Source organism: Pleurodeles waltl, chromosome 11, assembly GCF_031143425.1.
Source record: "Pleurodeles waltl isolate 20211129_DDA chromosome 11, aPleWal1.hap1.20221129, whole genome shotgun sequence".
Taxonomy (NCBI): Eukaryota; Metazoa; Chordata; class Amphibia; order Caudata; family Salamandridae; genus Pleurodeles; species Pleurodeles waltl.
Genome location: NC_090450.1, coordinates 682,873,337 through 682,895,933, shown reverse-complemented (window position 1 = coordinate 682,895,933; position 22,597 = coordinate 682,873,337). Strand labels below are relative to the sequence as shown.

The window sequence follows — 22,597 nt, the reverse complement described above, 5'->3', positions numbered from 1 at the left end:
TTGTGTTAATACAATATTGAGGTTCCACAAGGGGACCGGTAGTGTTCTCGGGTGTATGATTCTTTTTAAACCCTCCATAAATGCTTTGATGACTGGGATTCTAAAAAGTGAAGTTGAATGTGTAATCTGCAGATAGGCAGATATTGCTGTGAGATGTATTTTAATAGAAGAAAAAGCTAGTTTGGATTTTTGTAAGTGTAATAAGTAGCTTACAATGTTTTTTGCGGAAACTTGTAGTGGTTGAATTTGATTATTATGGCAGTAATAAACAAACCTTTTCCATTTGTTTGCGTAACAATGTCTTGTAGTAGGTTTTCTAGCTTGTTTAATGACCTCCATACATTCTTGTGTAAGGTCTAAATGTCCAAATTCTAAGACTTCAGGAGCCAGATTGCTAGATTGAGCGATGCTGGATTCGGGTGTCTGATCTGTTGTGTGTGTTGAGTTAACAGATCTGGTCTGTTTGGTAGTTTGACATGAGGTACTACTGACAGGTCTAGTAGTGTTGTGTACCATGGTTGGTGAGCCCAGGTTGGTGCTATTAGTATTAGTATGAGTCTGTTTTGACTCAATTTGTTTACCAGATAAGGAAGGAGTGGGAGAGGGGGAAAAGCGTAAGCAAATATCCCTGACCAACTCATCCATAACGCATTGCCCCTGGACTGAGGGTGTGGATATCTGGACGCGAAGTTTTGGCATTTTGCATTTTCTTTTGTTGCGAAGAGGTCTATTTCTGGTGTTCCCCATTGTAGAAAGTAAATCTGTAGGACCTGGGGATGAATTTTCCACTCGTGTGTTTGTTGGTGTGCTCGACTGAGATTGTCGGCCAACTGGTTTTGAATCCCTGGGATGTATTTTGCTATTAGGCGAATGTGATTGTGAATCACCCAATGCCAAATCTTTTGTGCTAAGAGACATAGTTGTGATGAGTGTGTCCCTCCTTGTTTGTTTAGGTAATACATTGTTGTCATGTTGTCTGTTTTGACAAGAATGTGTTTGTGGGTTATTAGTGGTTGAAATGCTTTTAATGCTAGAAACACTGCTAACAGTTCTAAATGATTTATATGCAGTTGTTTTTGTTGAACGTCCCATTGTCCCTGTATACTGTGCTGGTTGAGGTGTGTTCCCCACCCTATCATAGAAGCATCTGTTGTAATTATGTATTGAGGCACTGGGTCTTGGAATGGCCGCCCTTGGTTTAAATTTATAGGTTTCCACCATTGAAGCGAGAAGTGTGTCTTGCGGTCTAACAACACTAGATCTTGGAGTTGACCAGTGCTTGTGTCCATTGTGTTGCTAGGCACTGTTGTAAGGGCCGCATGTGCAGTCTTGCGTTTGGGACAATGGCTATGCATGAAGACATCATGCCTAGAAGTTTCATGACAAACCTCTCTTGGTAGTGCTGGTTTGGTTGCAAGTTTAATATTTTATTTTGGATGGCTTGTACTCTTTGTGGACTTGGAGTGGCAATGGCCTTTTGTGTGTCGAGTGTTGCTCCCAAGTATTGTTGTATTTGGGATGGTTGTAGATGTGATTTTTGGTAATTTATAGAGAACCCTAGTTTGTGTAGAGTTTCTATGACGTATTGTGTGTGAATCAGACACTGTTGTTGAGTGCTGGTTTTTATTAACCAGTCGTCTAAGTAAGGGAATACGTACATGTGCTGTCTCCTGATGTGAGCATCTACTACTGCAAGGCATTTTGTGAATACCCTTGGAGCTGTTGTTATCCCGAATGGTAACACTTTGAATTGGTAATGCACGCTTGGATTACAAACCTTAAGTATTTCCTGTGGGAAGGATGTATGGGTATGTGGAAATAAGCATCCTTGAGATTTAATGTTGACATGTAGTCTTGTTTTTTGAGCAAGGGAATCACGTCTTGAAGTGTCACCATGTGAAAGTGATCTGATTTGATGTAGAGATTCAGTGTTCTGAGGTCTAATATGGGTCTCAGAGTCTTGTCTTTCTTTGGAATAAGGAAATAGAGGGAGTAGACACCTGTTCCTTTTTGATGGTTGGGCACTAGTTCTATTGCTTGTTTTTGTAACAATGCTTGGACTTCTAGTTGTAACAGGTCTAAGTGTTGTTTGGACATATTGTGTGCTCTTGGAGGCACATCTGGTGGTAATTGTAGGAATTCTATGCAATAACCATGTTGGATAATGGCTAGGACCCATGTGTCCGTAGTTATGTGTTCCCAGTTGTGGTAATATGCGGTACGTCTCCCCCCTACTGGTGTTGTGTGGTGGGGTTTGTGACATTGAAGTCACTGTTTAGTTTGTGGGGTTTTTGGGCTCTGGAATTTTCCTCCTGTTTAGGGAATTGTCCACCCCTATATTGTCCTCGAAAACCTCCTCTCTGATATTGGCCCTGATATGTGGGTCTGACTTGTGAGGTGGAAGGCTCTGTGGTCTGGGAACGAAACCCCCCCTAAAGTGTGGCCTTCTAAAAGTGCCTCTGCTTTGTGGGGAGTAGAGCGCGCCCATGGCTTTGGCCGTGTCCGTGTCTTTGTTTAGTTTTTCTATTGCCGTATTGACCTCCAGCCCAAACAACTGTTGTTGGTTGAACGGCATATTCAGCACAGCCTGCTGTATCTCTGGCTTAAATCCGGAGCTCCGTAACCATGCGTGCCTACGAATGGTTACCGCAGTGTTCACTGTCCTCGCCGCAGTGTCTGCTGAGTCCATAGCCGACCTTATTTGGTTGTTGGAAATAGTTTGACCTTCCTCAGCAACCTGTTGAGCACGTTTTTGGTACTCTTTGGGAAGGTGTTGAATGAGATGTTGCATTTCATCCCAATGTGCCCTGTCGTATCGAGCCAGTAGAGCCTGAGAATTGGCAATCCGCCATTGATTGTCTGCCTGTGCTGCCACCCTCTTGCCTGCTGCATCAAATTTCCGACTTTCCTTGTCGGGCGGTGGTGAGTCTCCTGAGGATTGGGAGTTTGCCCGCTTTCGGGCTGCTCCCACTACTACCGAATCAGGAGTTAATTGTTGAGTGATAAACGCAGGGTCCGTTGGGGGAGGTTTATATTTCTTCTCCACCCTAGGCATGATGGCTCTGCCTTTTACTGGATCCTGGAACACTTGTTTGGCGTGTTTTAACATGCCTGGCAGCATTGGCAAGCTTTGGTATGAGCTGTGAGTAGATGACAAGGTGTTGAACAAAAAGTCGTCCTCTATGGGCTCTGCATGCATCGTTACATTATGAAATGTGGCTGCCCTTGAAACCACCTGCAGATATGCAGTGCTGTCCTCAGGTGGTGACGGCCTTGCCGGGTAACAATCGGGACTATTATCTGAGACCGGTGCATCATACAAGTCCCATGCATCTGGGTCATCCCCGTGTGTGTTGGCGACTGCATCATTATTGGCGTTGCTACCGGGGACAGTTGTGGCAAATGTAACGGAGATTGCTGTGGCGAGAATCTTGGTGGTGTTTTCTCTTTAGCCACTTTTGATTTTGGCTGCATTTCCGTCTCATGGAATGCAAGCTTCCTCTTGATTTTTATTGGAGGAAGAGCTTGAATTTTCCCAGTGTCTTTTTGTATATGCAACCTCCTCTGGGTATGGTCTGGCTCTGCCATGCCCAGTTCTTGTTCAAATCTGTGCCCTTGTAACTGAGTTGAAAGGCCTTGTTCTTCTGTATAGGAGCTGGGTTTCGGCTCCGAAGCTGCATGTTTCGGCACCAAAGCTTTTTGTACAGTCTTTTTTGGCTCTGAGGAAATCTTCTTGACTTTAGCGGTGCCGAGATGGTTCGGAGCCGGTATCTCGACCAGAGTCGGATGTCTTCGGCTGCTGGGAGGCCTTTTTCGGTGCCGATGTTTGGTCACCGTGTTTTCGGGTTAAGCCATGGCCTGTTGGCGGTGGCGTCCCCTTGGCCTTCATTATCTTTGAGTGAGTCTTTGCCGGGGCTGGTTTACTCACAGTTTCTTGCTGCGTCTTTGGCTGCTCACTTTCGGACTCGTCCGGGTCCGAATCCCGAATGGAGAACCTCTCCTCTTCCTCGACGTCGATCTGCTCGGCCGGTGTCGACGCCATCTGGAGTCTTCGAGCTCTTCGATCTCGTAGTGTTTTCTTGGATCAAAATGCCCGACAGGCCTCGCAAGTATCCTCCCTCTGTTCCGGGGATAAACACAGATTACAGACCAAGTGTTGGTCTGTATAAGAACACTTTGCGTGGCAGTTGGGGCAGAAGCGGAAGGGGGTCCGGTCCATGAGGTTTGAAGATGGACGCGGTCGGGCCGACCAGGCCCCACCGGAGAGTGGAAGCCCCGAAGGGCTGCCGGAGCGCTTCTTTTTTTGGTGTCGATGTGCTAACACTAAACCGGTAACGAGCGCGAACAATACCGTTTAATTTTCCGATAACTAACTAACTTTCACAAATCGAAATACGGAGCGAAGAGGACCACGTCCGAACCCGATGGCGGAAAGAAAATAATCTAAGATGGAGTCGACGCCCATGCGCAATGGAGCCGAAAGGGAGGAGTCCCTCGGTCTCGTGACTCGAAATGACTTCTTCGAAGAAAAACAACTTGTAACACTCCGAGCCCAACACTAGATGGCAGGATAATGCACAGCATGTGTATCTGCAGCTACACATGCCATCGAACATATATATATATAAACACATATATACATATATAATTATATAGGTTTCTTGACACTTATTTAAGTATTAAGTACAATCTGAAGAATTTGGCCATTCTTATAGACTGCATAATGTTCTTCTCTTAAATGTTTCTACAGGCCTTACTGAAGCAAGGCGGACATCTAAACTTAAGAAGATATACTACGGAAAAGTGCTCCAGGATCCCCGCACGTGAGCGGAACTATTCCGTGCTCATGACTATCAATGGAGTTCCCCCCTCAGAGAGAACAGTATTTCATGTGCACAGCACAAAGAGTTATTGCTTGTGCTACAGAGGTTCTCTTGTTACAGTGCAGTTCATACGTTACAATCATAATCTAGCACATTGAGCTAAGAACTGCCATCAAAGGCTGCATGCAAACTGCATGGTACAAGTTAGAAAATTATGTTTTTTTCCCCAGTCTTTAATTATCCTGATGCTCTGGGATATGTTCTGAATCCTGAGTTTGTGCGTCTCCAGACCAAGCACTCTTAGAAAATGTCTACCAGTATGGATGATATGTGACTCATACACCTTGCAGTCCCCTTTGACTTATGTACCATTTGCTATACACTTGAGATTTTACTTCATTTGCCAACCACATATTTATGGGAAAAAGCTTTCTCAGATTGTATGTACCTAAAAATGATTAAAGAAATCGCTTGAAAAATGCAGAATCTGACCTGAGGATTCAACTTTCTGAAATAAAACCAAATATCCAAGATGCAGCACAAACCTTCCCATTAAAATCTTTTGACGTTTGCTTTTTTTTTTCCAATCTAAAATAATTACATCTTTAGTAATTTGAGTTTTTTCTGGGTGTGTACTTGTTTGTATATTTTTTAGCAATTTACTGTTTTAAGGTTTCAAAGTGATTCAGTTGGGGTTCTCAGGAGTCAAAAGGTTGGTAATCACTGCACTACGTCACTCCACTGTATGCCCTTCCACTGTATGCCACTATGCCACTCCACGCCACTCTATGCCACTTGAGTTTAAGACACTCCACTCTGTGACACTGTACACCACTTAACTCTGGGTCACTCTATAATTCCACTTCAGTCTACAACACTCTACAATACCTTTTTCTACGCCACTCCATTTTACAACACTTTACTCCACTCTAAACTATGCCACTCTACAACACTAAGCCCCTCCACTCCACAACACGACTAACTTTTAGCCTGGTGAACATGGCTAAGACACATTGGCAAACCCAATAGCTCTGCATGGGCAAGACCTATTGGCCTTGCAAATGCTTGTTTGCTGAACAATGCAGTGGGGTATATTTCCCTCCCAATTAAATTGGGCACATGAAAGTCCAGTTAATGACAAGAGGGCAAATCGAGATGAAAATAGCATAGAAAGATCTGTACTAGCTAACATGTTGGAATCTGATTTTCCCTAATCAAAAACGTGCACCACAATTATAAATAGGTGTAGGATAATGGAGGGAATGGGGTCCAAATAAATAAGGACGTTTGATCAGACTAGACTGAAGTACTAAAAGGTTTATGGACTAAGACGTAAGAGGTAAAGAAAGCAGAGAAACAACTCCTGGTATCAATACCAATGGAATTATATTGGTAATATTGACGCCCAAGTGTGAAATCACTAGTTCCAAAACTGGCACTACTTTATGAATGCTTTGTAAGTGTCATCCTTTTTGTGACTCTTAGAAGAAATATCTCAAGTAGATTAAGGTACCAGAAAAAGTACATATTTAACTTTTTGGAAAAATCCTTACTCAGAATACCTTAAGGTGCAACCACAGCAAACTGTGGGGACTTGATGTATTTATACTGATCTCGGGTAACATCACTGCAGATGAACTTGTACTGGAACATGTCTAGGAGGGAAGCTCATTGTCTGAAATGAAGGCCTTATTCACTGGACTATCATTCTCTTTCAAGGAATCTCACTCTATGAGTCAGATGTACCCAAATGTTGGCTTACCCTTTTGGCAAAATTCAGGGGCAGGAGCACTCCTCTGTGGCGACCACTTTATCAAGTCCAGCATAAAAAGTATGTCAGGGAGAACAAGACCCAAAGTAATTTGAGTCATCGCTTTCCCCCAAAAAGTACTTGCAAGTTCCGTGCGCAATGAGGAGCTTCTTTCTAAATAGGTAAGAGAAAAGAGGGGCGGTGACCCAGAAACGATTATCAATGACATGACTTCAGTTGCCCTATAAGGTCCAGGTTCTCCTTAGCACTGGTCCCTCCTTGGACAACAACTGAAGATGTTCCTCAGCCCCCAAAGATTAATCTCTACAATGAAAAGCAGCCTCTGCTAGACTCAGTAAAAAAAAAATACTTGTTTGAACTTATTCTCCGCGTGAAATTTGTTGTGAATGGTATGTACACAAAGCTGGAGGAGGGAGGAGGGTGGAGTACTGTAATAAATATTTGCAGATTGAGAAAAATAAGATGTATAAGAATTTTCCACCATCATCATACTGATAAATGACTGGCTATTTGCAGACTGTGAGCACCATGCAATAACAGTTGAGATATTTAACCTTGAGAAACCTAATGTGATGAATCTTTTATATGGGTCAGGAAAAAGCACTAATGCTTCCCCCGCGACCAAGACATCTATAACCTGCTGGCATTGTGCGCTTCAGTGGATAACACTGCATGGTGTGCCGACTGGGGAAACAATTTGTAGAAAAGTGCCCCTTCTGGAAAGATTACCACTCTCCCCACCCCCTAAACCTTTTGTCTGATGTTGACGCTGACTTGACTGAATGTGTCCTTGGATATTGCTAACCAGGCCCCAGCACCAGTGTTCTTTCCCTAAACTGTACCACTGTGTCTACAATTGGAACATCCGCCGGAACACAGCTAAGTCCCTTGTAAAAGGTACCAGTGGTACCAAGGGCTCAGTGGCCAGGGAGGGTCCCTAAAGACTGCTGCCTTTATTACACCACCCTAAGGGACCCTCGCCAAACACATTCACACTGCCATTGCAGCATGTGTGTGCTGGTGGGGATAAAAAAGGTAAAGTTGACATGGCATCCCTCTCTGGGTGCCATGCTTACAAACCACTGCCTATACCATAGGCCAAGTCACCCCTCTAGAAGGCCACACAGCCCTAAGGCAGGCTACTGTGTACCACAGGTGAGGCCATAGCTGCATGAGCAATATGCCCCTATAGTGTCTAAGTCCATTCTAGGACATTGTAAGTGAGATGTGGCCATATTAAGTACATGGGCAGGGAGTTTGTCATTATCAACTCCACAGCTCCATGATGGCTTCACTGAAGACTGGGACGTTTGGTATCAAACTTCTCAGCACAATAAACCCACACTGATGCCAGTGTTGGATTTATTCTAAAATGCACACAGAGGGCATCTTAGAGATGCCCCCTGTTTTTCACCCAATCCTCTAACCTGTCTTGTGCTAACCTGCCACTACAGACAAGTTTCTGACCCCATGAGGTGAAAATCTTCGTGACCTCTGGGATCAGGAACAACGCTTGCTCTGCGGAGAGGTGCTTCAAATCTCCCATCCTGCAGGAACTGCAACACTTGGCAGTGAGTCTCAAAGGCTCAGGCCTCATGTTACATTACCCCAGGGACAGCAGCCATTGGCTAATGCCCTCTGACCACTGTAACACCCCTAAATCTAGTATTTACTTGCTTTTCAGATTCCTGCCAACCTGAAGAAGAAGAAGAGGGACTGAAGAGCCGACTCAAGCAGTAAAGACTCCAGGCAACTGACTTGGCCCTAGCCCTACCGGCCAGTCATCCGTTTCAAGACTCCTACTGCAAAAAGGCGACACATCCTGCAGGACCACCGACCTCTAAGAATCTGCAGAGGACTGCCTGCCCAGCAGAGGATCAAGAGCTCTAGAGGACAGTGGCCCTGTCCACAAGAAACATCCAAGAAGAACTCCAGAACTGTCCCAGATCCACAAGCCCTGCCCACTCTGCACCCAACGTCCACAGCCAAAGTCCAGGAGGCCCACTGGACCGGAGAAGGTCCCCAGGTGATACCAACCTTGAGTCCACACTGTGTTGACCCTTCCTGGCCAACAGGAGGACCCCTTGACCAGATCAGATGAAGATTCCAGACACCCAAATGTACCCCTGCACCCGCAGCCCCCTGGGTCTTAGGGAACCAGACCGTTGGTCCAACAACATTGGGGGGGTGCCTCTTCTACTTGTCCAGCCTTTGTTTTCCCGCAACCGACTCCCTGGTCCCAGCCTGCACTATCTCTGAGACCCCTCACGGTTCCCCCCTTGACAAGCATGGGGCGCGCAACGCTAACTTTGCATCCTGCACCTAGCCGCCCCCTGTGCCGCTGAGGGTCTATGTTTGGTTCTGACCTGTGGCCTCACCGCCTGCCTCTCTCAGCCCGGTGCTCCTATAAACCCCCCCAGGTCTGTGCCTTGAAGTTGCAGATATGTACCTTCAAACTGTGTCTTTCCGAATACCCCCAATTCTCCATAGGATTCCATTAAAAACCCAACACCAACTTTGACCTCTGCACCCAGCCGCCCCTGTGTTGCTGGTGGTGCACTTTTGGGATTAACTTGAACCTGTGGACATCTTAACCCCCAAAGACTGGGATCGTGAGTCGAGTACTTACCTGTAAACTGTATTAACACTTGTTCTCCCCTAGGACTGCATTGTTCCCTATGAGAATATGCCCAGCCTATTTTTGAAATTGAAAAGTGTTACTTACTTGTAAACTGTTATCTGCAAAACCTAAATAAAGTACATTTGATATACTGTATAACATTGATACAAACTTACAACTGTACTTACCTGCAACAAATATTCTTTTGGTTCTAGAAATAAAATAAAGTAAATTTTTGCTATATAAAAACATTGGCCTGGATCAGTCATTGAGTGTGTGGCTCATTTCTTGTGTGTACAACAAATGCTTTGCGCTGCCCTCTGATAAGCCTAAGTGCTCGCCCACACTACCACCAAAGAGAGCATTAGTATTATCGACTTTAGCCGCTGGGGATCTACTGGACTCTGCACACTATACCTCATTTTGGTGTAGAGCCAGCTTCCTACACACCTCTGTGATCTGGAACATGGCTACAACACACTGTGACTGACGGGCTTTCAGGCATGGAATAACAGAAATTTCCAAGCTGGGTGACATTTGGAAGGGAAATTCCATATGTACATTCTAACACCTCAAAGACACATCTGAAATGCACAGATCACAATTCTATAGCTTCCTCCAAACACAACATACACTCCAGCAGCATCATGACATTCTACGGGATGTCCCAGGATGTAACACCTTGGAGGCCCAAGTTACTATGACCTTCAGAGGTAGGAAATGTATCTTGTTGATATACAGATCTCTAATAAACAATACATTATATCCTATAACAGCATTATGAGAGCAATGGGAAGGTGATGTGGGCAGCCTGTAGGAGAACTGGATGGAAACAAGGATGGCCCCCAGAGTCTTGGCTGTCTCCATGAAACAAAGACCAATTCAACTCATACTTACATTGGGTGTACTACAGCCTATAACGACTGAGTAGAATGAAAGGTGGCTAAGACCCACACTGTCTGAGGTGCATCAGGGGCAACAGGGACTTTCTTTCACACCATTTGGGAATGTTCCAGGATAGAAAGTTACTGGCATGAAATATGTGACATTTTGTCATCAGAGGTGGAAAGGCTTGTGATACCAGAGTCCAAAATTATGCTGCTGGGACTCACGGATCATAGCAGAAGCACTAGACTCCTGTTAGCCAGGGGCCTGCTTCTCGCCAAAAAGGACATTGAGGGCTGAGTGACTGTCTTCGGTGAAGGCTTGGATGAATGTTATGGACTACTGTGCCAGGGCCGAGGAATACATCTACAAATCGAGAGGTTGACTTCAAAAACACTGTGAGATTTGGGTAACTGAATAGCCTGCTCCATGAACTTTGATACATGCCTGATTTTGGGATCTATATTCGTAGTATGCTTATGTTGAGATGGGGTCGGGACCTGGGAGGTGCCACCAACGACATGATTTATATAATAAAACTGAAAAATAAGTATGTTGTAAACCATAATAAAAGTTGGGAACAAAATCATTTTCCAACAAAAAATTGTAGCGGAATGTATGCTGAAAGTGGAACTTGTTTCAACAGACTTTCACAGAGAAAAAAGAAAAGAAAAAAGAAACATGAATTTGCACTACGCAGATAAATGCTTGATTGTATAGCCTAGTTTACTAGCTTAAGGATCCATTGCAGATCTCACTGATGCAGCTTCTGAAAGACAAGGCCATCTCAGCCATCATCTGTGTCAAATATGTCAGCAGTCTTCATTTTTTGAGCATTCACTCAGGTCCTTCATATCATCCCCCCACCCCCAAAAGAAGCCTGACTCTCATTGCATCTTTAGTTGATGACTGAAGGTAAGAGGATCCTTTGGGGGTGGGGTGGGTGTGCTACAGATGAGGACAATGTGATCATTCTAGCCACCAGTAATACATCACAGGTGACTTTGGCCATAATATGTTTTCCACAAGTGAGTTCTAGTCTAAGAAAGTGCAGGCTATAAGCAAACTAATGTTAGAAAATCGGTGACTTTGACAGGCAGCCAGTACAAACAATGGCAAACCGTGAAAAACATATGAAAGCCAATGGCTGAAAGGAGCAGACCTAGAGCTCATTGGCTCTCTGTAGTTCTTATTTTACTTTTTGGAAGAAATGAAAACATGAGTTTTTCCAAATACCTGAAAATAAGAAACAAAGCTAATTCTACATAAAAAAATTGAAGCAATAAGGTCAGATGTGACACTTACATCACCATCCTTAGAAAGTTTCCTCCCACAACGCATGCTGTTCAGTTCCATTTCTTCTTTATTGATTTCCTGAGGCCTAAAAAATGAACAAAGAATGGGAGTTTTGGTTGTGTCCTCTGTAAATCACATGAGGTTATAGATCATTGACTAGATTTGTTTAAAAAAAAAAAAAAATCAAAAAAAAAAAAAAATCACACAATCTGCCTTATTCAGCTGCGAAATCACTTCAGCAAAGCATAATTTACTGCCACCTTGATATCTGCGTAGTTAAAATCACTGACACAAACCGCAAGTCCCCACAGTTGAACTCAACCAAATGCTCCTGGCTAAGAGGGCCTTTTTCACTAAATCATTAGCAGGGCTGGTACAAAGCATAGATGTGAATTGCTCACAATCGCCCCTGACCTCTCCATTACATATTCTAGTATCCATTTCAATTGCCATTGCTGCTGCTGTCTGATGACTTGACTATGGGTTGATGTTAGTAGGGAACAATGAGGTAGATGAACAGAGAAGTTATCATGAGGCTAACATGGTCAGTGTTCATTGTCACTGTTCATCTCAATGCTGCCTATTTCTTGTAACATTCAGCATAAAGTAAGCCTTCTGGGTGTGCAAGTGCTATACAACAATTAAGGTAAATAATAAATGGAACTAGGCTCATTAAGTAACCCGCCATCTCACCAGAAATAAAATGTTTCAAATGTCATTGCAACAAACTGAAAAACTACTTATGTGTAAATCCTAGTTCTCATGCATGGGTATAATCTTTGAATTAAAAAATATTAAGAAATATCTGTAATAGAAATAGAATAGAATATTGCTAAGAAAACTTGCCTAGGGGAGGAAAGCTAATTTGACTGTTTTAAAATAGAAATAATCTGGACAAAAGTGTTCACTATGAAACACAGTAAAAGCTGACTTTCCTCAGAGAAATTACAAAGTGGTCATGAAGCAACAAAACATCACTTATGTTTAACAGTTTAGACCAGGTGCTCCAAACTTTTCTGTAATAAGAGCTCCTTTTGGGCGATGAAAATCATACTGAGCATACTAGTAATAGTGAGCATGTCAGTCAAAATTACATTACTGGCCACCCCATGCAATAATACCAGCGGTGAGCACATTGGCGCAACAGTCAGGATTACAAGCAATAATGTGAAAAAAGCTTTATCAATATGAAATGCCTCTATATGGTTAATATACAACAGCCATAGCTGCAATGTCCCTTGCAGAAAAGTATAATATTAACAATAATGCTCTCCTGTGTTTCATGATTAATCATTCAGATATCAGCTTTAAACATATTTAATATATTTTGGAAATTCACCCAATTTTCTCTAAACACCAGGGTATGAGTTCCGAAAATACACACATCATCATCTCAAATACATGCTATTTAATTTTGGGATTCATATATTTATTCAACCAAGGAAAAACTTGTAATTTAGTAGGCGTGGCTACACACAGGAGACCTACTTACAGGTAGCTGCAGAACTACCAGAAGCTCACGAGCTACTTGCTGTAGATGCCTGGCTTAGGCCCTATTCCATTAAAAGTCCAGGAATCACCCATCCAAGCATAGTCAGTTAGGCAGTTGCCTTTGATAAAAATAACCAAGTAAGGCTCAATTTTGAGAAATACCTATGTTTTAACATGGACGAAAGAGGACTGTGCAAAAACTCAAAAATGATATCCATGATGAATAATCAGGGTTACACTTAAGTAACATTAACTTCTCCACCACTGGGTAGGGTCTTCAACATTAAAACAATATAGCCATTTGACCACTCTTCTTTGGACAAACACAAATGTGAAATTCTAAACATGCAGGAGATTGCCCAGATAGGCTTATTCTAGCAAGGTGGCAGCTCTTGAGATGTAATTTCAGTAAAGTTGGGAAAAGGTATGGAATTATCTTCTGGTGACCAATGTGAGAAACAAAGGATGGAATATTTCTCATGAGGGCTGCCGCTGTGTCACTCACGCAAAAAAGGGTCCCTGCGCTTTTTGGTAGCAGAAGGAAATGCCCTTAGGCATCGTTTTGGGGATTGTAAAACGGTGGAGGTTTCCGAAGTGGGGGATCGCTGCAGATTTGCATTTTCTAGAATGACATTATAATATACTCAGAAAAGGTTTGTTGGTTAATTTACAAATAACTGTTCTAATATGTGTGCACCTTTTATCAAGGTAATACTTCAGAGCTTGAATTTCTTTTAAGGTTCTAGCTGAACTTGTAGTAACTAGAAAATCTACCCGGCATGACATCTGTTGCAAGACAGTCTTATTCACTGTTTCTTTCAGGCAAGGGGATCAATAGGCCTAACTTAAATTATATTAATTTCCAAGATGGAGCAGAACGTCTCACCAATGGTTATAGGATATTGAGGCCTTTGAGCGTGTCTTAAAAAGCACATCGGTGAACACAAATGTCCAAGAAAGATTTTGCACCAACCAGTAATAGCAGGTCCATGGATTCGTTTTTTAAAAATTGTTGTATTTTAAAGCTTCGGAGACACAAAATGCAAAGTACCAATTAATTTGCCATTAAGTCATCGATATTTTAATCTTACATGATCATTAAAGTACAACAAGAAAAAAAAAAGACCCAGAATGCAAAGTACAAATTAATTTGCATTCTTGGAATGGGCAGTTTCATAATACATGACCATAGCACAAAGGCAAAGAAAAACCTGAGTGAAAAATGGACAGTAAAAAAAACTTCAGATCCTTCACGGGGCAGAAGGAAGGGGGACTCAGAACATTCAGCAGAGCCGTTGATAGAGTTCCAGACTGTATGTGGTAGACAGCCTCCTCTACAACGAGTTTAGTTTAGCAAGAAATCCTGCTGTTTTATTAAACTTGTTAAGATAACCAACCTGTTTAATGTACATTTCATCTTTTCTTTAGACAATGCCCAATTTGTCTTTCTACTAGTTGAAAGTCCGGGGGATACAGCTGATCGTCAGTGGGATGTGATAAAGGAGCTACCAATCAGAACCATCATAAACTCACTTAGGGGCTATCCTTAGATGCGATGACTCGCGCCACCCATTAAAATTACCAGTAATTCCGGTGATTTGAACTGAGGTAGGCAGCTTTAAATAGCTGTTAGCACCATTTCCTAGTAAATTTGAATGATTTGCATGTCCAAATCATGTGCAACCAAGTCCCATCTTCCCCAAAATCTAGGGCAAGCAGGTGAACCATCTGGGTTTCTTTTATTTAGAACCACTGGCCACTGTGCAAACAGCATAAGCTTAAAACCAGCTCCTTGTAATGCAGTAGCATTAAGTTGACTAGCCTCCTCCCAGTCATATGAACTAACCTGAGGCAATTTCCCAGTTATTGCATCGTAGATGGCAATTTCTGTAGTCTTTTTGGTGCAAGGGAAAGAGACCCCATAACTAATTTTGATCGTGAACACACGTTTACTAAGGAAATGCTCAACCACTGGTCTAGTTCTTTCCAATTCCTGTTTATCTACATTCTTCAGGGAACTAAGCACTAGTTAAGTGTCAGTCAGTCAAAGGATCTTTATTCGGCGTTATGCCATAAAAGCACATATACATATAAATATTTAAAATACAATCCATATAAATTAAAACAAAAATGCAAACATCTACAATCAACTAAAATTACAAGACTATGTACGTTCCCTTCGTCAAAATGTCCAGCAACCCGATAAATAGGCATATAATAATTTACATGCATTAATGTCCCAACAACAAAATAAAATCATAAATAGTAAAAATGATGATGAATTATGTTAATAAATAGATACTTCGACCAATTCATATTGGTTCCTAATAACAATGGCCGATTTAATAAAACTTAAAACTGAATGACACATTTGTATAGATGAAAGTCTTTGAATACTAATCAGGGCTTCCTTATAAAAAATAGTATGTAGATTACGCAGAATTGGCAATATAAAAGCTTTTCAATTCCCGCTTATCTACATTCTTCAGAGAACTAAGCACTTGTTGAGTGTGAAACAGTACCACTCTCACCGCCTTTCTATTTTTGGATGCAAGGCTTCTTGAGTCATCAGACTGCCATTGCTGATTCAGCAACCTACTCGACCCAATCCCACAGCTTCTCAGAGCTAAAGTTCCTGCTATGTCATCCCTAGGAGTTTAGTGTCTACTGGTATTTGTGCATGCACACTAGGTATCGATAAAAAAAAATGAAATAGCTTGATAAGACTCGTAGAATAGATGCACATTGTATGCTACTGTATCAATATGGAGTTGCAAACTGATTGTACTTTATTCAGCAGGGGGAATAGTAGAATCTATCTGGAATTTAGTCCAGGAACAAAACTGCAGAACAATGCATTTTCTAGTTTGAACAGCCTGAGGATGAGAACTGAAAAATAGGTGTGACAGTAGAACCGCAAATTTAGTACTGCCAGATTCTCCTTTATCTTCAGTCAGTCCTAGCTTTTCAATGCTAGTACAAGGAGGTTGTTTACTCCAAAGTAATGAAAAAACAAACTTTCTATAACCTTAAAAAGTATTTCAGGGATCGATATCGGGATTGTGGAGAGCTGAAAGGCTAAAAGTGGGAGTATCTTCATTTTAATAATTTCAGATCTACCTATCATGGAAAAAGGCAGACAGTCCCAACTATTTAAAAGTGAACACATTTTGGAAATTAGTGGATATGTTTAACCTATAAAAAACAATCTAGATCCCCAGACACCCATCTTCCCAAATAGCACTTTGGAATATTGTTGTAGGTGGCCACCCGGTCACTAGAACGAGTTCCCAGGGAGGAGTTAAATAGTAAGAGATCGGTTTTAGATTTATTGATGTTATATCCCCCTATTTCAGCAAAGTTGATGATTGTTTTAAACAATGCCTCAAGTGATTGGGCCTTAGAGGATGTATAAACTAAGTGATCATCTACAAAGACTTTTCGTTTTGGCAAGCCATAGGCTAGTTCCTCTATGGCCAGGGAAATTCTGATAGCAATCGCCAATGGCTCAATGTAAAGAGCAAATAATAGGGGTGATAAAAGGCACCCTTCTCTGGTACAACAGGAGGAAATATCTTCATACTTTTCCTGTTGATAAGTGAGTACTGGCTCCAGTGTAGAGATTCCTGGAAGGGCCTATTAATCTGTTTAGAAATCCCAGTATCCCTAGTACTGTGAACAAAAAGGACCAGTAAATGACATAAAAGGCTTTTTCCATATATTTAAAGCTAAAAGTGGTTGGCATAATTGAAGGTTTCAACCAAGAAACAGGTATCGCCATAGAGCTATTGACCGAGCAGGGAATCATTTTGGTCCCTATGTATAATTTGGGGCAGCAGTACATCTAATCTTAAAGTGATTAACTTAGCCACAATTTCAAAGAAAGAAGTTCAAATTAGCAGGGTCCTTCCCTTTCTTTGAAAAACAGGTAATATTCTGCCTTTAGAAAACAAGGGGGAAGGGGGTAGTACCACCACTGCTGACCCTACTGGTTCGGACACTTCGGTGTACATGTCCTTAAAATGTTTCAGAAATAGCTGCTCTAGGTTCTTGAGATCCTAGGTTGAGCTTGACATCTGGGAGATATACAACATGGTGTTCTCAGCAGTAGTTGCTCTAAATTTGGTGTATGTCATGTCAACATCTTCCCGCTGTGCTCCCCTTCTTCATAAAGAGACTGGCCTAGTACTCTAGAATGAACAAGTCCACCTCTGATAACAAAAGCTCAAGATCCTGCTTGGTCTTTTCCCACAGGATGAAATTTCTGCAATAACGTGCCCTATTCTGTGTGGCTTCTGCCAAGATCAGCTTATATTGTCTGGAGATAAAATCTTAGGTCTGAGTATGGTGTTTAAGGCCTTGTAATGAAATTACACCCCCACAGAGTGTGACCTTGTATGCTTCCTAAACATGCTAAATCCAGGCCAAGCCTACGCTTCCTTCAAAACAGGCTAAGGCCTTTTCCCTGACAGCTGTACAGAACTCTTCCACCACTAACAGGGATTGATCGAGCCACCACCTAGCCGCTTCTGATTGTGTGGAGTGCAAACACAGATCTAGAATGAGAGACGTGATTAGAAAACAATTAGGTTGAAAAGTACAATGCCCATCTATCCCTAATTCAGATGTTGGAAATAAATCTATTCTTGAGGCTAACTGGAACCTTATTGAACAATAGGTAAATAGCTGAAGTGATGAAATGGCTGATCTCCACAAACCAAGATAGCCCTAAGTCATGTTTTAAATGCTGGAGAACATGAATCAAACTTGTTTTAACCTCCCCCCCACAACCCTGTTCTGAAAGTGTCCTTAGAGAACAGATTAAATCATGGCCAATAATAGCAGGGCTTGGGAAATCTATCAACGCCATCCACAACTGCTGGAGTGGCTCAGGGTTGTCATTGATTGGGCCACAGTATGAGACCAATGTAAAAAGTAGGATTGCACTTTAAGTGTGACAGCCACCAATCTACCAGCTTTATCAATGAAGGTTTTATTGATAGAGAGAGTTTATTAGAGGCTAAAATTCCCCCCACCTGATGTGCAGTAGATGCTGAGGACAATACCAGAATTTGAAAGGGGGCCCAGAATTGACTCTTCAAATTAATAGAGCTTTTAAGGTGGGTCTCCTGAAGCTGTCCAGGACAATACTGCTTTTCTCTTTCGGGGATTGCTAAGCTTGTTAAAATTCAGAGAGGTGATTTTAAGATGATACATCTAACACAAAGAAACAGAGCAAGGAGAAACCAATGCAAATACCCATCCATGACTGCACTATGGGTTTTGTCCTCACCCCTAAACCCACTGCCATGTGACCCTGAATCCGAAACACCCCTACACAGTTAGTCTCTCATCTCCTAGGTGAGGGTCCACTTTCACCTCACCAAACTCCTCCCATCGTATGTGTGGTGCAGTGATGACCAATGTGAGGCAGGCCGCGAAGAAGGAGAGGAAAGCCACAACCTTTCTGTTTTTCCCACACTCCTAGGTGTACCAGGCTATGTTAGAAGAAATCCAGAGAAGGTGTTAACACTTTTATACTCTGAGTGAATATACCCTGTAATCTACTAATTCAATTCTGGCACTCTGAGACTCTCCCCAAAACTATGTGTAGTTACCACAAGTCCCATGATCAGTTACCAAACAAATCTGAGCATGTTAGAACTCCCTGAATGAGATAAAATTCATGATTTTGTTTATATATCAACTCAAAGGGAGCAGTTGAAATTGACTCGAAATACAGTAATACCATTAGACTGCTTACCACTCCCCACCCCCTCCCTCATTTTAGAGATCACGGAGAAGCCGCTGAGCACAGCTTATACTGCAAAAGATGTGGAAAGTCTCCTTTGCAAGCACTCTTAACTTGGCAGGTTCAAACAGCACAGCCTAGGCATCTAGGGATCGAAAATCTGGAATCATCTGCTAGAATGTCCTTCTGTTAGCTGACTAAAATGACATGACCGAGAAGATCTGGAAGCTAAATTCTTTAGAGGTTCTGTATTCTTTCTGTTTGATGGTGGCTGTCAAAATGTTCTCTTTTACTCTAAAGTCTCCAAAATTCACAAATATTGTTCTAGGTCATGAAATATTCAGCTTAGCTGTAAAGGGGACTCTGCAGGCCCTCATTATTGTAAAGTCATCTCTGTTCCCAGGAAGCACATTGGTTGATATCACCTGCTCCACAATCACTATGGTATGCTCCTCTGACTCTGGTATACCCCACAAATCGTAAATCAGTGTGCCTTGCACTATATTCCTGATCCTCCAGCTGTTTTTCAAGTGTCGTTATCTCCTTTGAAAAGTGTGAGGCCTGTTTAGAAAAAGTATTTTAGGTATCCTCTCAGTTAGAAACTCTGTTGGAGTTCAAGTACTTGACTGAACAGAGTGTCAATTTTTTTTCCACAATCCCTTCATCTGAGCACCGAAGGCCATTGCAAACATAGTATGATTTACATGTACGTCTTAATTCCAGCAGGATCACTTAAAACATGGAGGCAGCCCCATTAGCCTGGTCCTTGGATGCCGGGGCAACAGCCCTCCACAGCTTTGGCCTCTCCACTAATAGTAGCTGACTGAATAGCAAAACCCATTTTATCAGTTGGGTTAGAAATTGAGTTAAGCTTGACTGGAAGTGAGCGGCTTGGGAGTTAAGCAGAGCTCGGATGTCATGGTGGGGTAGGGCAGCTCAAAGGCCAATCGGACACTAATGTCACCACTTTGACTTGTTGAGGCTCCCAATGAACTCTTCACCATTGCTACCCCTGTGTTTCAATCCTGATTCCAATAAGGGGCAGGGAATGATGAAAAGGGTCCCAGAGGACAACTCCCACTTCTTCCTCCCCAAAAAAATGGATGGAATTGACCACCTCCCTTTGAATAATGACTCTAACAATGCTTCCTTCTTGTAACTTGGCTTCACTAGCTTGCATTGCCAAACTTGAGGAACCCAGGACTGGTTGATCCGGTCACCTTCGTATCCTGCAGTAAGCAGCTTGAGTCACATTGGCTTTTTCAGAGTCTGTTACGGCTCTTTCTCGCTCAACTGCTTTACAGTGCCTTACTGCACCCTCACACCATCAAGGCCTTATGGGATATGAATTAGTCATCCTACCTCTTCTGCCTGGATATCCAGGACCTTTCCTACTCACAAGCAGGACTGGTCTTGGCCTTGGCATCAGCGAATAAGCTATACGAATACCACAGTAACAGCAGCCAATGGAGTAACACAGTCACACGAAGCAATCACCTCAAAGCTGGAGAGGCAACTTATCCTAATTAGGTCTGCTATACTATTTTCCACAATGCAGTCAGGCAAATGCAGACTCAGTTCCACAACATACCTGCTGCCTTATGTACTTTTTTCCCCCTTTAGCTCGCCAACCTGGTGCCCGGGTCTCACAATCTGGTCTTAGAGGTATTAACTCAGATGGCTTAGGAAGGAGGGGGTGAAGGTGAGAGGGGAGCAGCACCATGGACTCAAGGGAACAATCCTTCCAAAGATCCTTCATTGTCCACAGGACGCTGCTAGTGTGCCTGCAGGAAATGCTGTGTCCAGGCTTAGTATCCGAGCCTTGCACCACACTGGGAGAATTCAGATTTTGGCCTGAATCACCTCTCAATGAGATTCTCAGATGATGGGCCACAGAGACTCGAGGCTGATTTTTTCAGCTAAGGTACCTCTGCTTGGCAAGGCCAGTAAAACTCCGGCGCTCCAGGAAGCAAGGAATCATCAGAAATCAGCAGCATCCCGGCTGCCCTGAAACAGTGTGGAGCGGCTAATTGCAAGCCACAGCCAGGCAACACAGCGCTTTGCATATTGCTACTGGGTGTGGCCTTCCTCTCTGCGGTTGCATCAGGTGGTTGCACCCACCAACCTGCCTTCTGCCTCAATGGACATTTACCAATGAAAACTGGAACACAGAATTAGCAAGTTGGGGAGGTAAGGCAATACTATCTTTTGGCTTGTTCAGTTTTTGTTGATGAATTTGCAGAAACTATTCTAATTTGCAGCATATAATCAGCTCAAGGAAAGATGATTTACTTCTTTCAAGGTGTGCATGTAGTTAGAAAGCAGCTATATCTGTGTGTCAGGCAAACATTGCTGTCAAGTTCAGTGATGGGATGCTTTTGTATGACAGAGTGAAAATAAGATCAGCCAGCATGAAACAATTTTGCCTCTAGGACAGTGGGGGATCTGCACACCACCTACAGATTGGACAGCCTGGGACAATAAGGATCATCTTTAGGCTGTGTTCTCCTAATATGATGATCAGGTTGAGAATAATAGGAATTGGAGGAAACAAGTAAGATAGGTTGGTTCTGAAAAATTTAGCAAAAACTCAAAACCCCATCTTAGCTCAGCTTTAGGAACGAAGAGGCAATTTCTGTGCATTTTTATTTTTTTTCACTATCAGAAAGATCAAAATCTCATATTCCACACATGGAGAAAATATTCAGTCATTTAGTATCAACTCAACACATCCTTATTATGCATCCTTTAACTACTCCCTTTAGTTGTTCAGACGAGCAGGAAGGTGGGATTTTGTTATTTAGAGATCTTGAACCAGACACCTGTTTGAAATTATTTAAACTTACAGTCAGAAGGGTATCACTTCTCCTGCCCAACTTCTTGTTCAATTAATAAATTGTTTTATTGATGTCTGTCTGGATTCAAGATGGACTAAGAAGTCATGGAACTAAAAAAAAAAAAAAAAAAAACTATTGGAGCTCAATGATCTATATTTATAAGGTACATTCATCACATATTTATAAGCCATGATTTGTCCCCCATTCTACTATTCTCTTTGTACTGCCACTTGGTCCAAGAAAGGACCTCAACAATGCTCTGATCTGTCCTGTGCAACTGACTGTGGAGGAGCAGACACCTGGAAGGTGACTGACTTCTAAATACAGTTCAGGAACCATCAAGGAAACATGTGCGGAGATTCTAGAAACAGACTCAGTCTGGCTCTGCACATCACTAACAATCTAGCATCAGGATTTCCCAATCTAGAGGAGATCATATCTAGCCAGTTGGGTTAAAGCTCCCATTCAAGAGCTTCCAGCAACAGGCAACACAAGGCATCCAACTTTGCATTCAGAGTACCCAAATGGATCCACTTCCATAAAAATGATCGGTTACAGATTCTCACTGCCACAAGCGCAAAGTCTGCCAGCACACAGTCCAATAACCACTCTGACCTATGGGCTGGGACAATGGTCAGAACAGTGTGGTCCAAAAGAACCTGTTTAACCAGTTCTGAGATGTAAGGTCGAAACACCTTCAAAGCTAGGCCAGCTGGCCTCACCACCTGCATACTGATGTGCATACTTTGTTCCAATAGGGACCAAAGGCCTTGCTGCATTATCTCACCCTTATGAGCACTCCAGTCCAACAAAGAGGCAACTCAAACAGTGGACTGCGACTGCAGAAAAACTGAAGGGAAGACCCATCATGAAGCTGGACGGGCACATCCACAAATGGAAATCTGGGGGGATATAGCAGAAAATCTCTACACAGGCAGACAGATTCCCTTACCAAAGACACTCTTTGCAGGCACCAATAATTCAAGCTCATCTGCCACCTGATGTAGCACCAACAGTATGCACAAAGACATCAAACCTACGAGGTGAAGAACCAGTAAAATCAGGATTGGAATCTAAGCATCTAACAACAATCATATACAGAATATACAAGTTCCTCTGAGG

The 22,597-nt window shown here is 42.6% G+C and overlaps 1 protein-coding gene across 1 annotated transcript in view; it reads right to left on the bottom strand.

Annotated features, from left to right (window-relative positions):
- GMCL1 (germ cell-less 1, spermatogenesis associated) overlaps positions 1 to 22,597 on the bottom strand; it is a 556,440-nt gene that overhangs the window by 187,192 nt on the left and 346,651 nt on the right. The window contains exon 11 of the mRNA XM_069214203.1: positions 11,405 to 11,480. Coding sequence (XP_069070304.1) covers positions 11,405 to 11,480 — 76 coding nt within the window. The remainder of the gene's footprint in view (positions 1 to 11,404; positions 11,481 to 22,597) is intronic.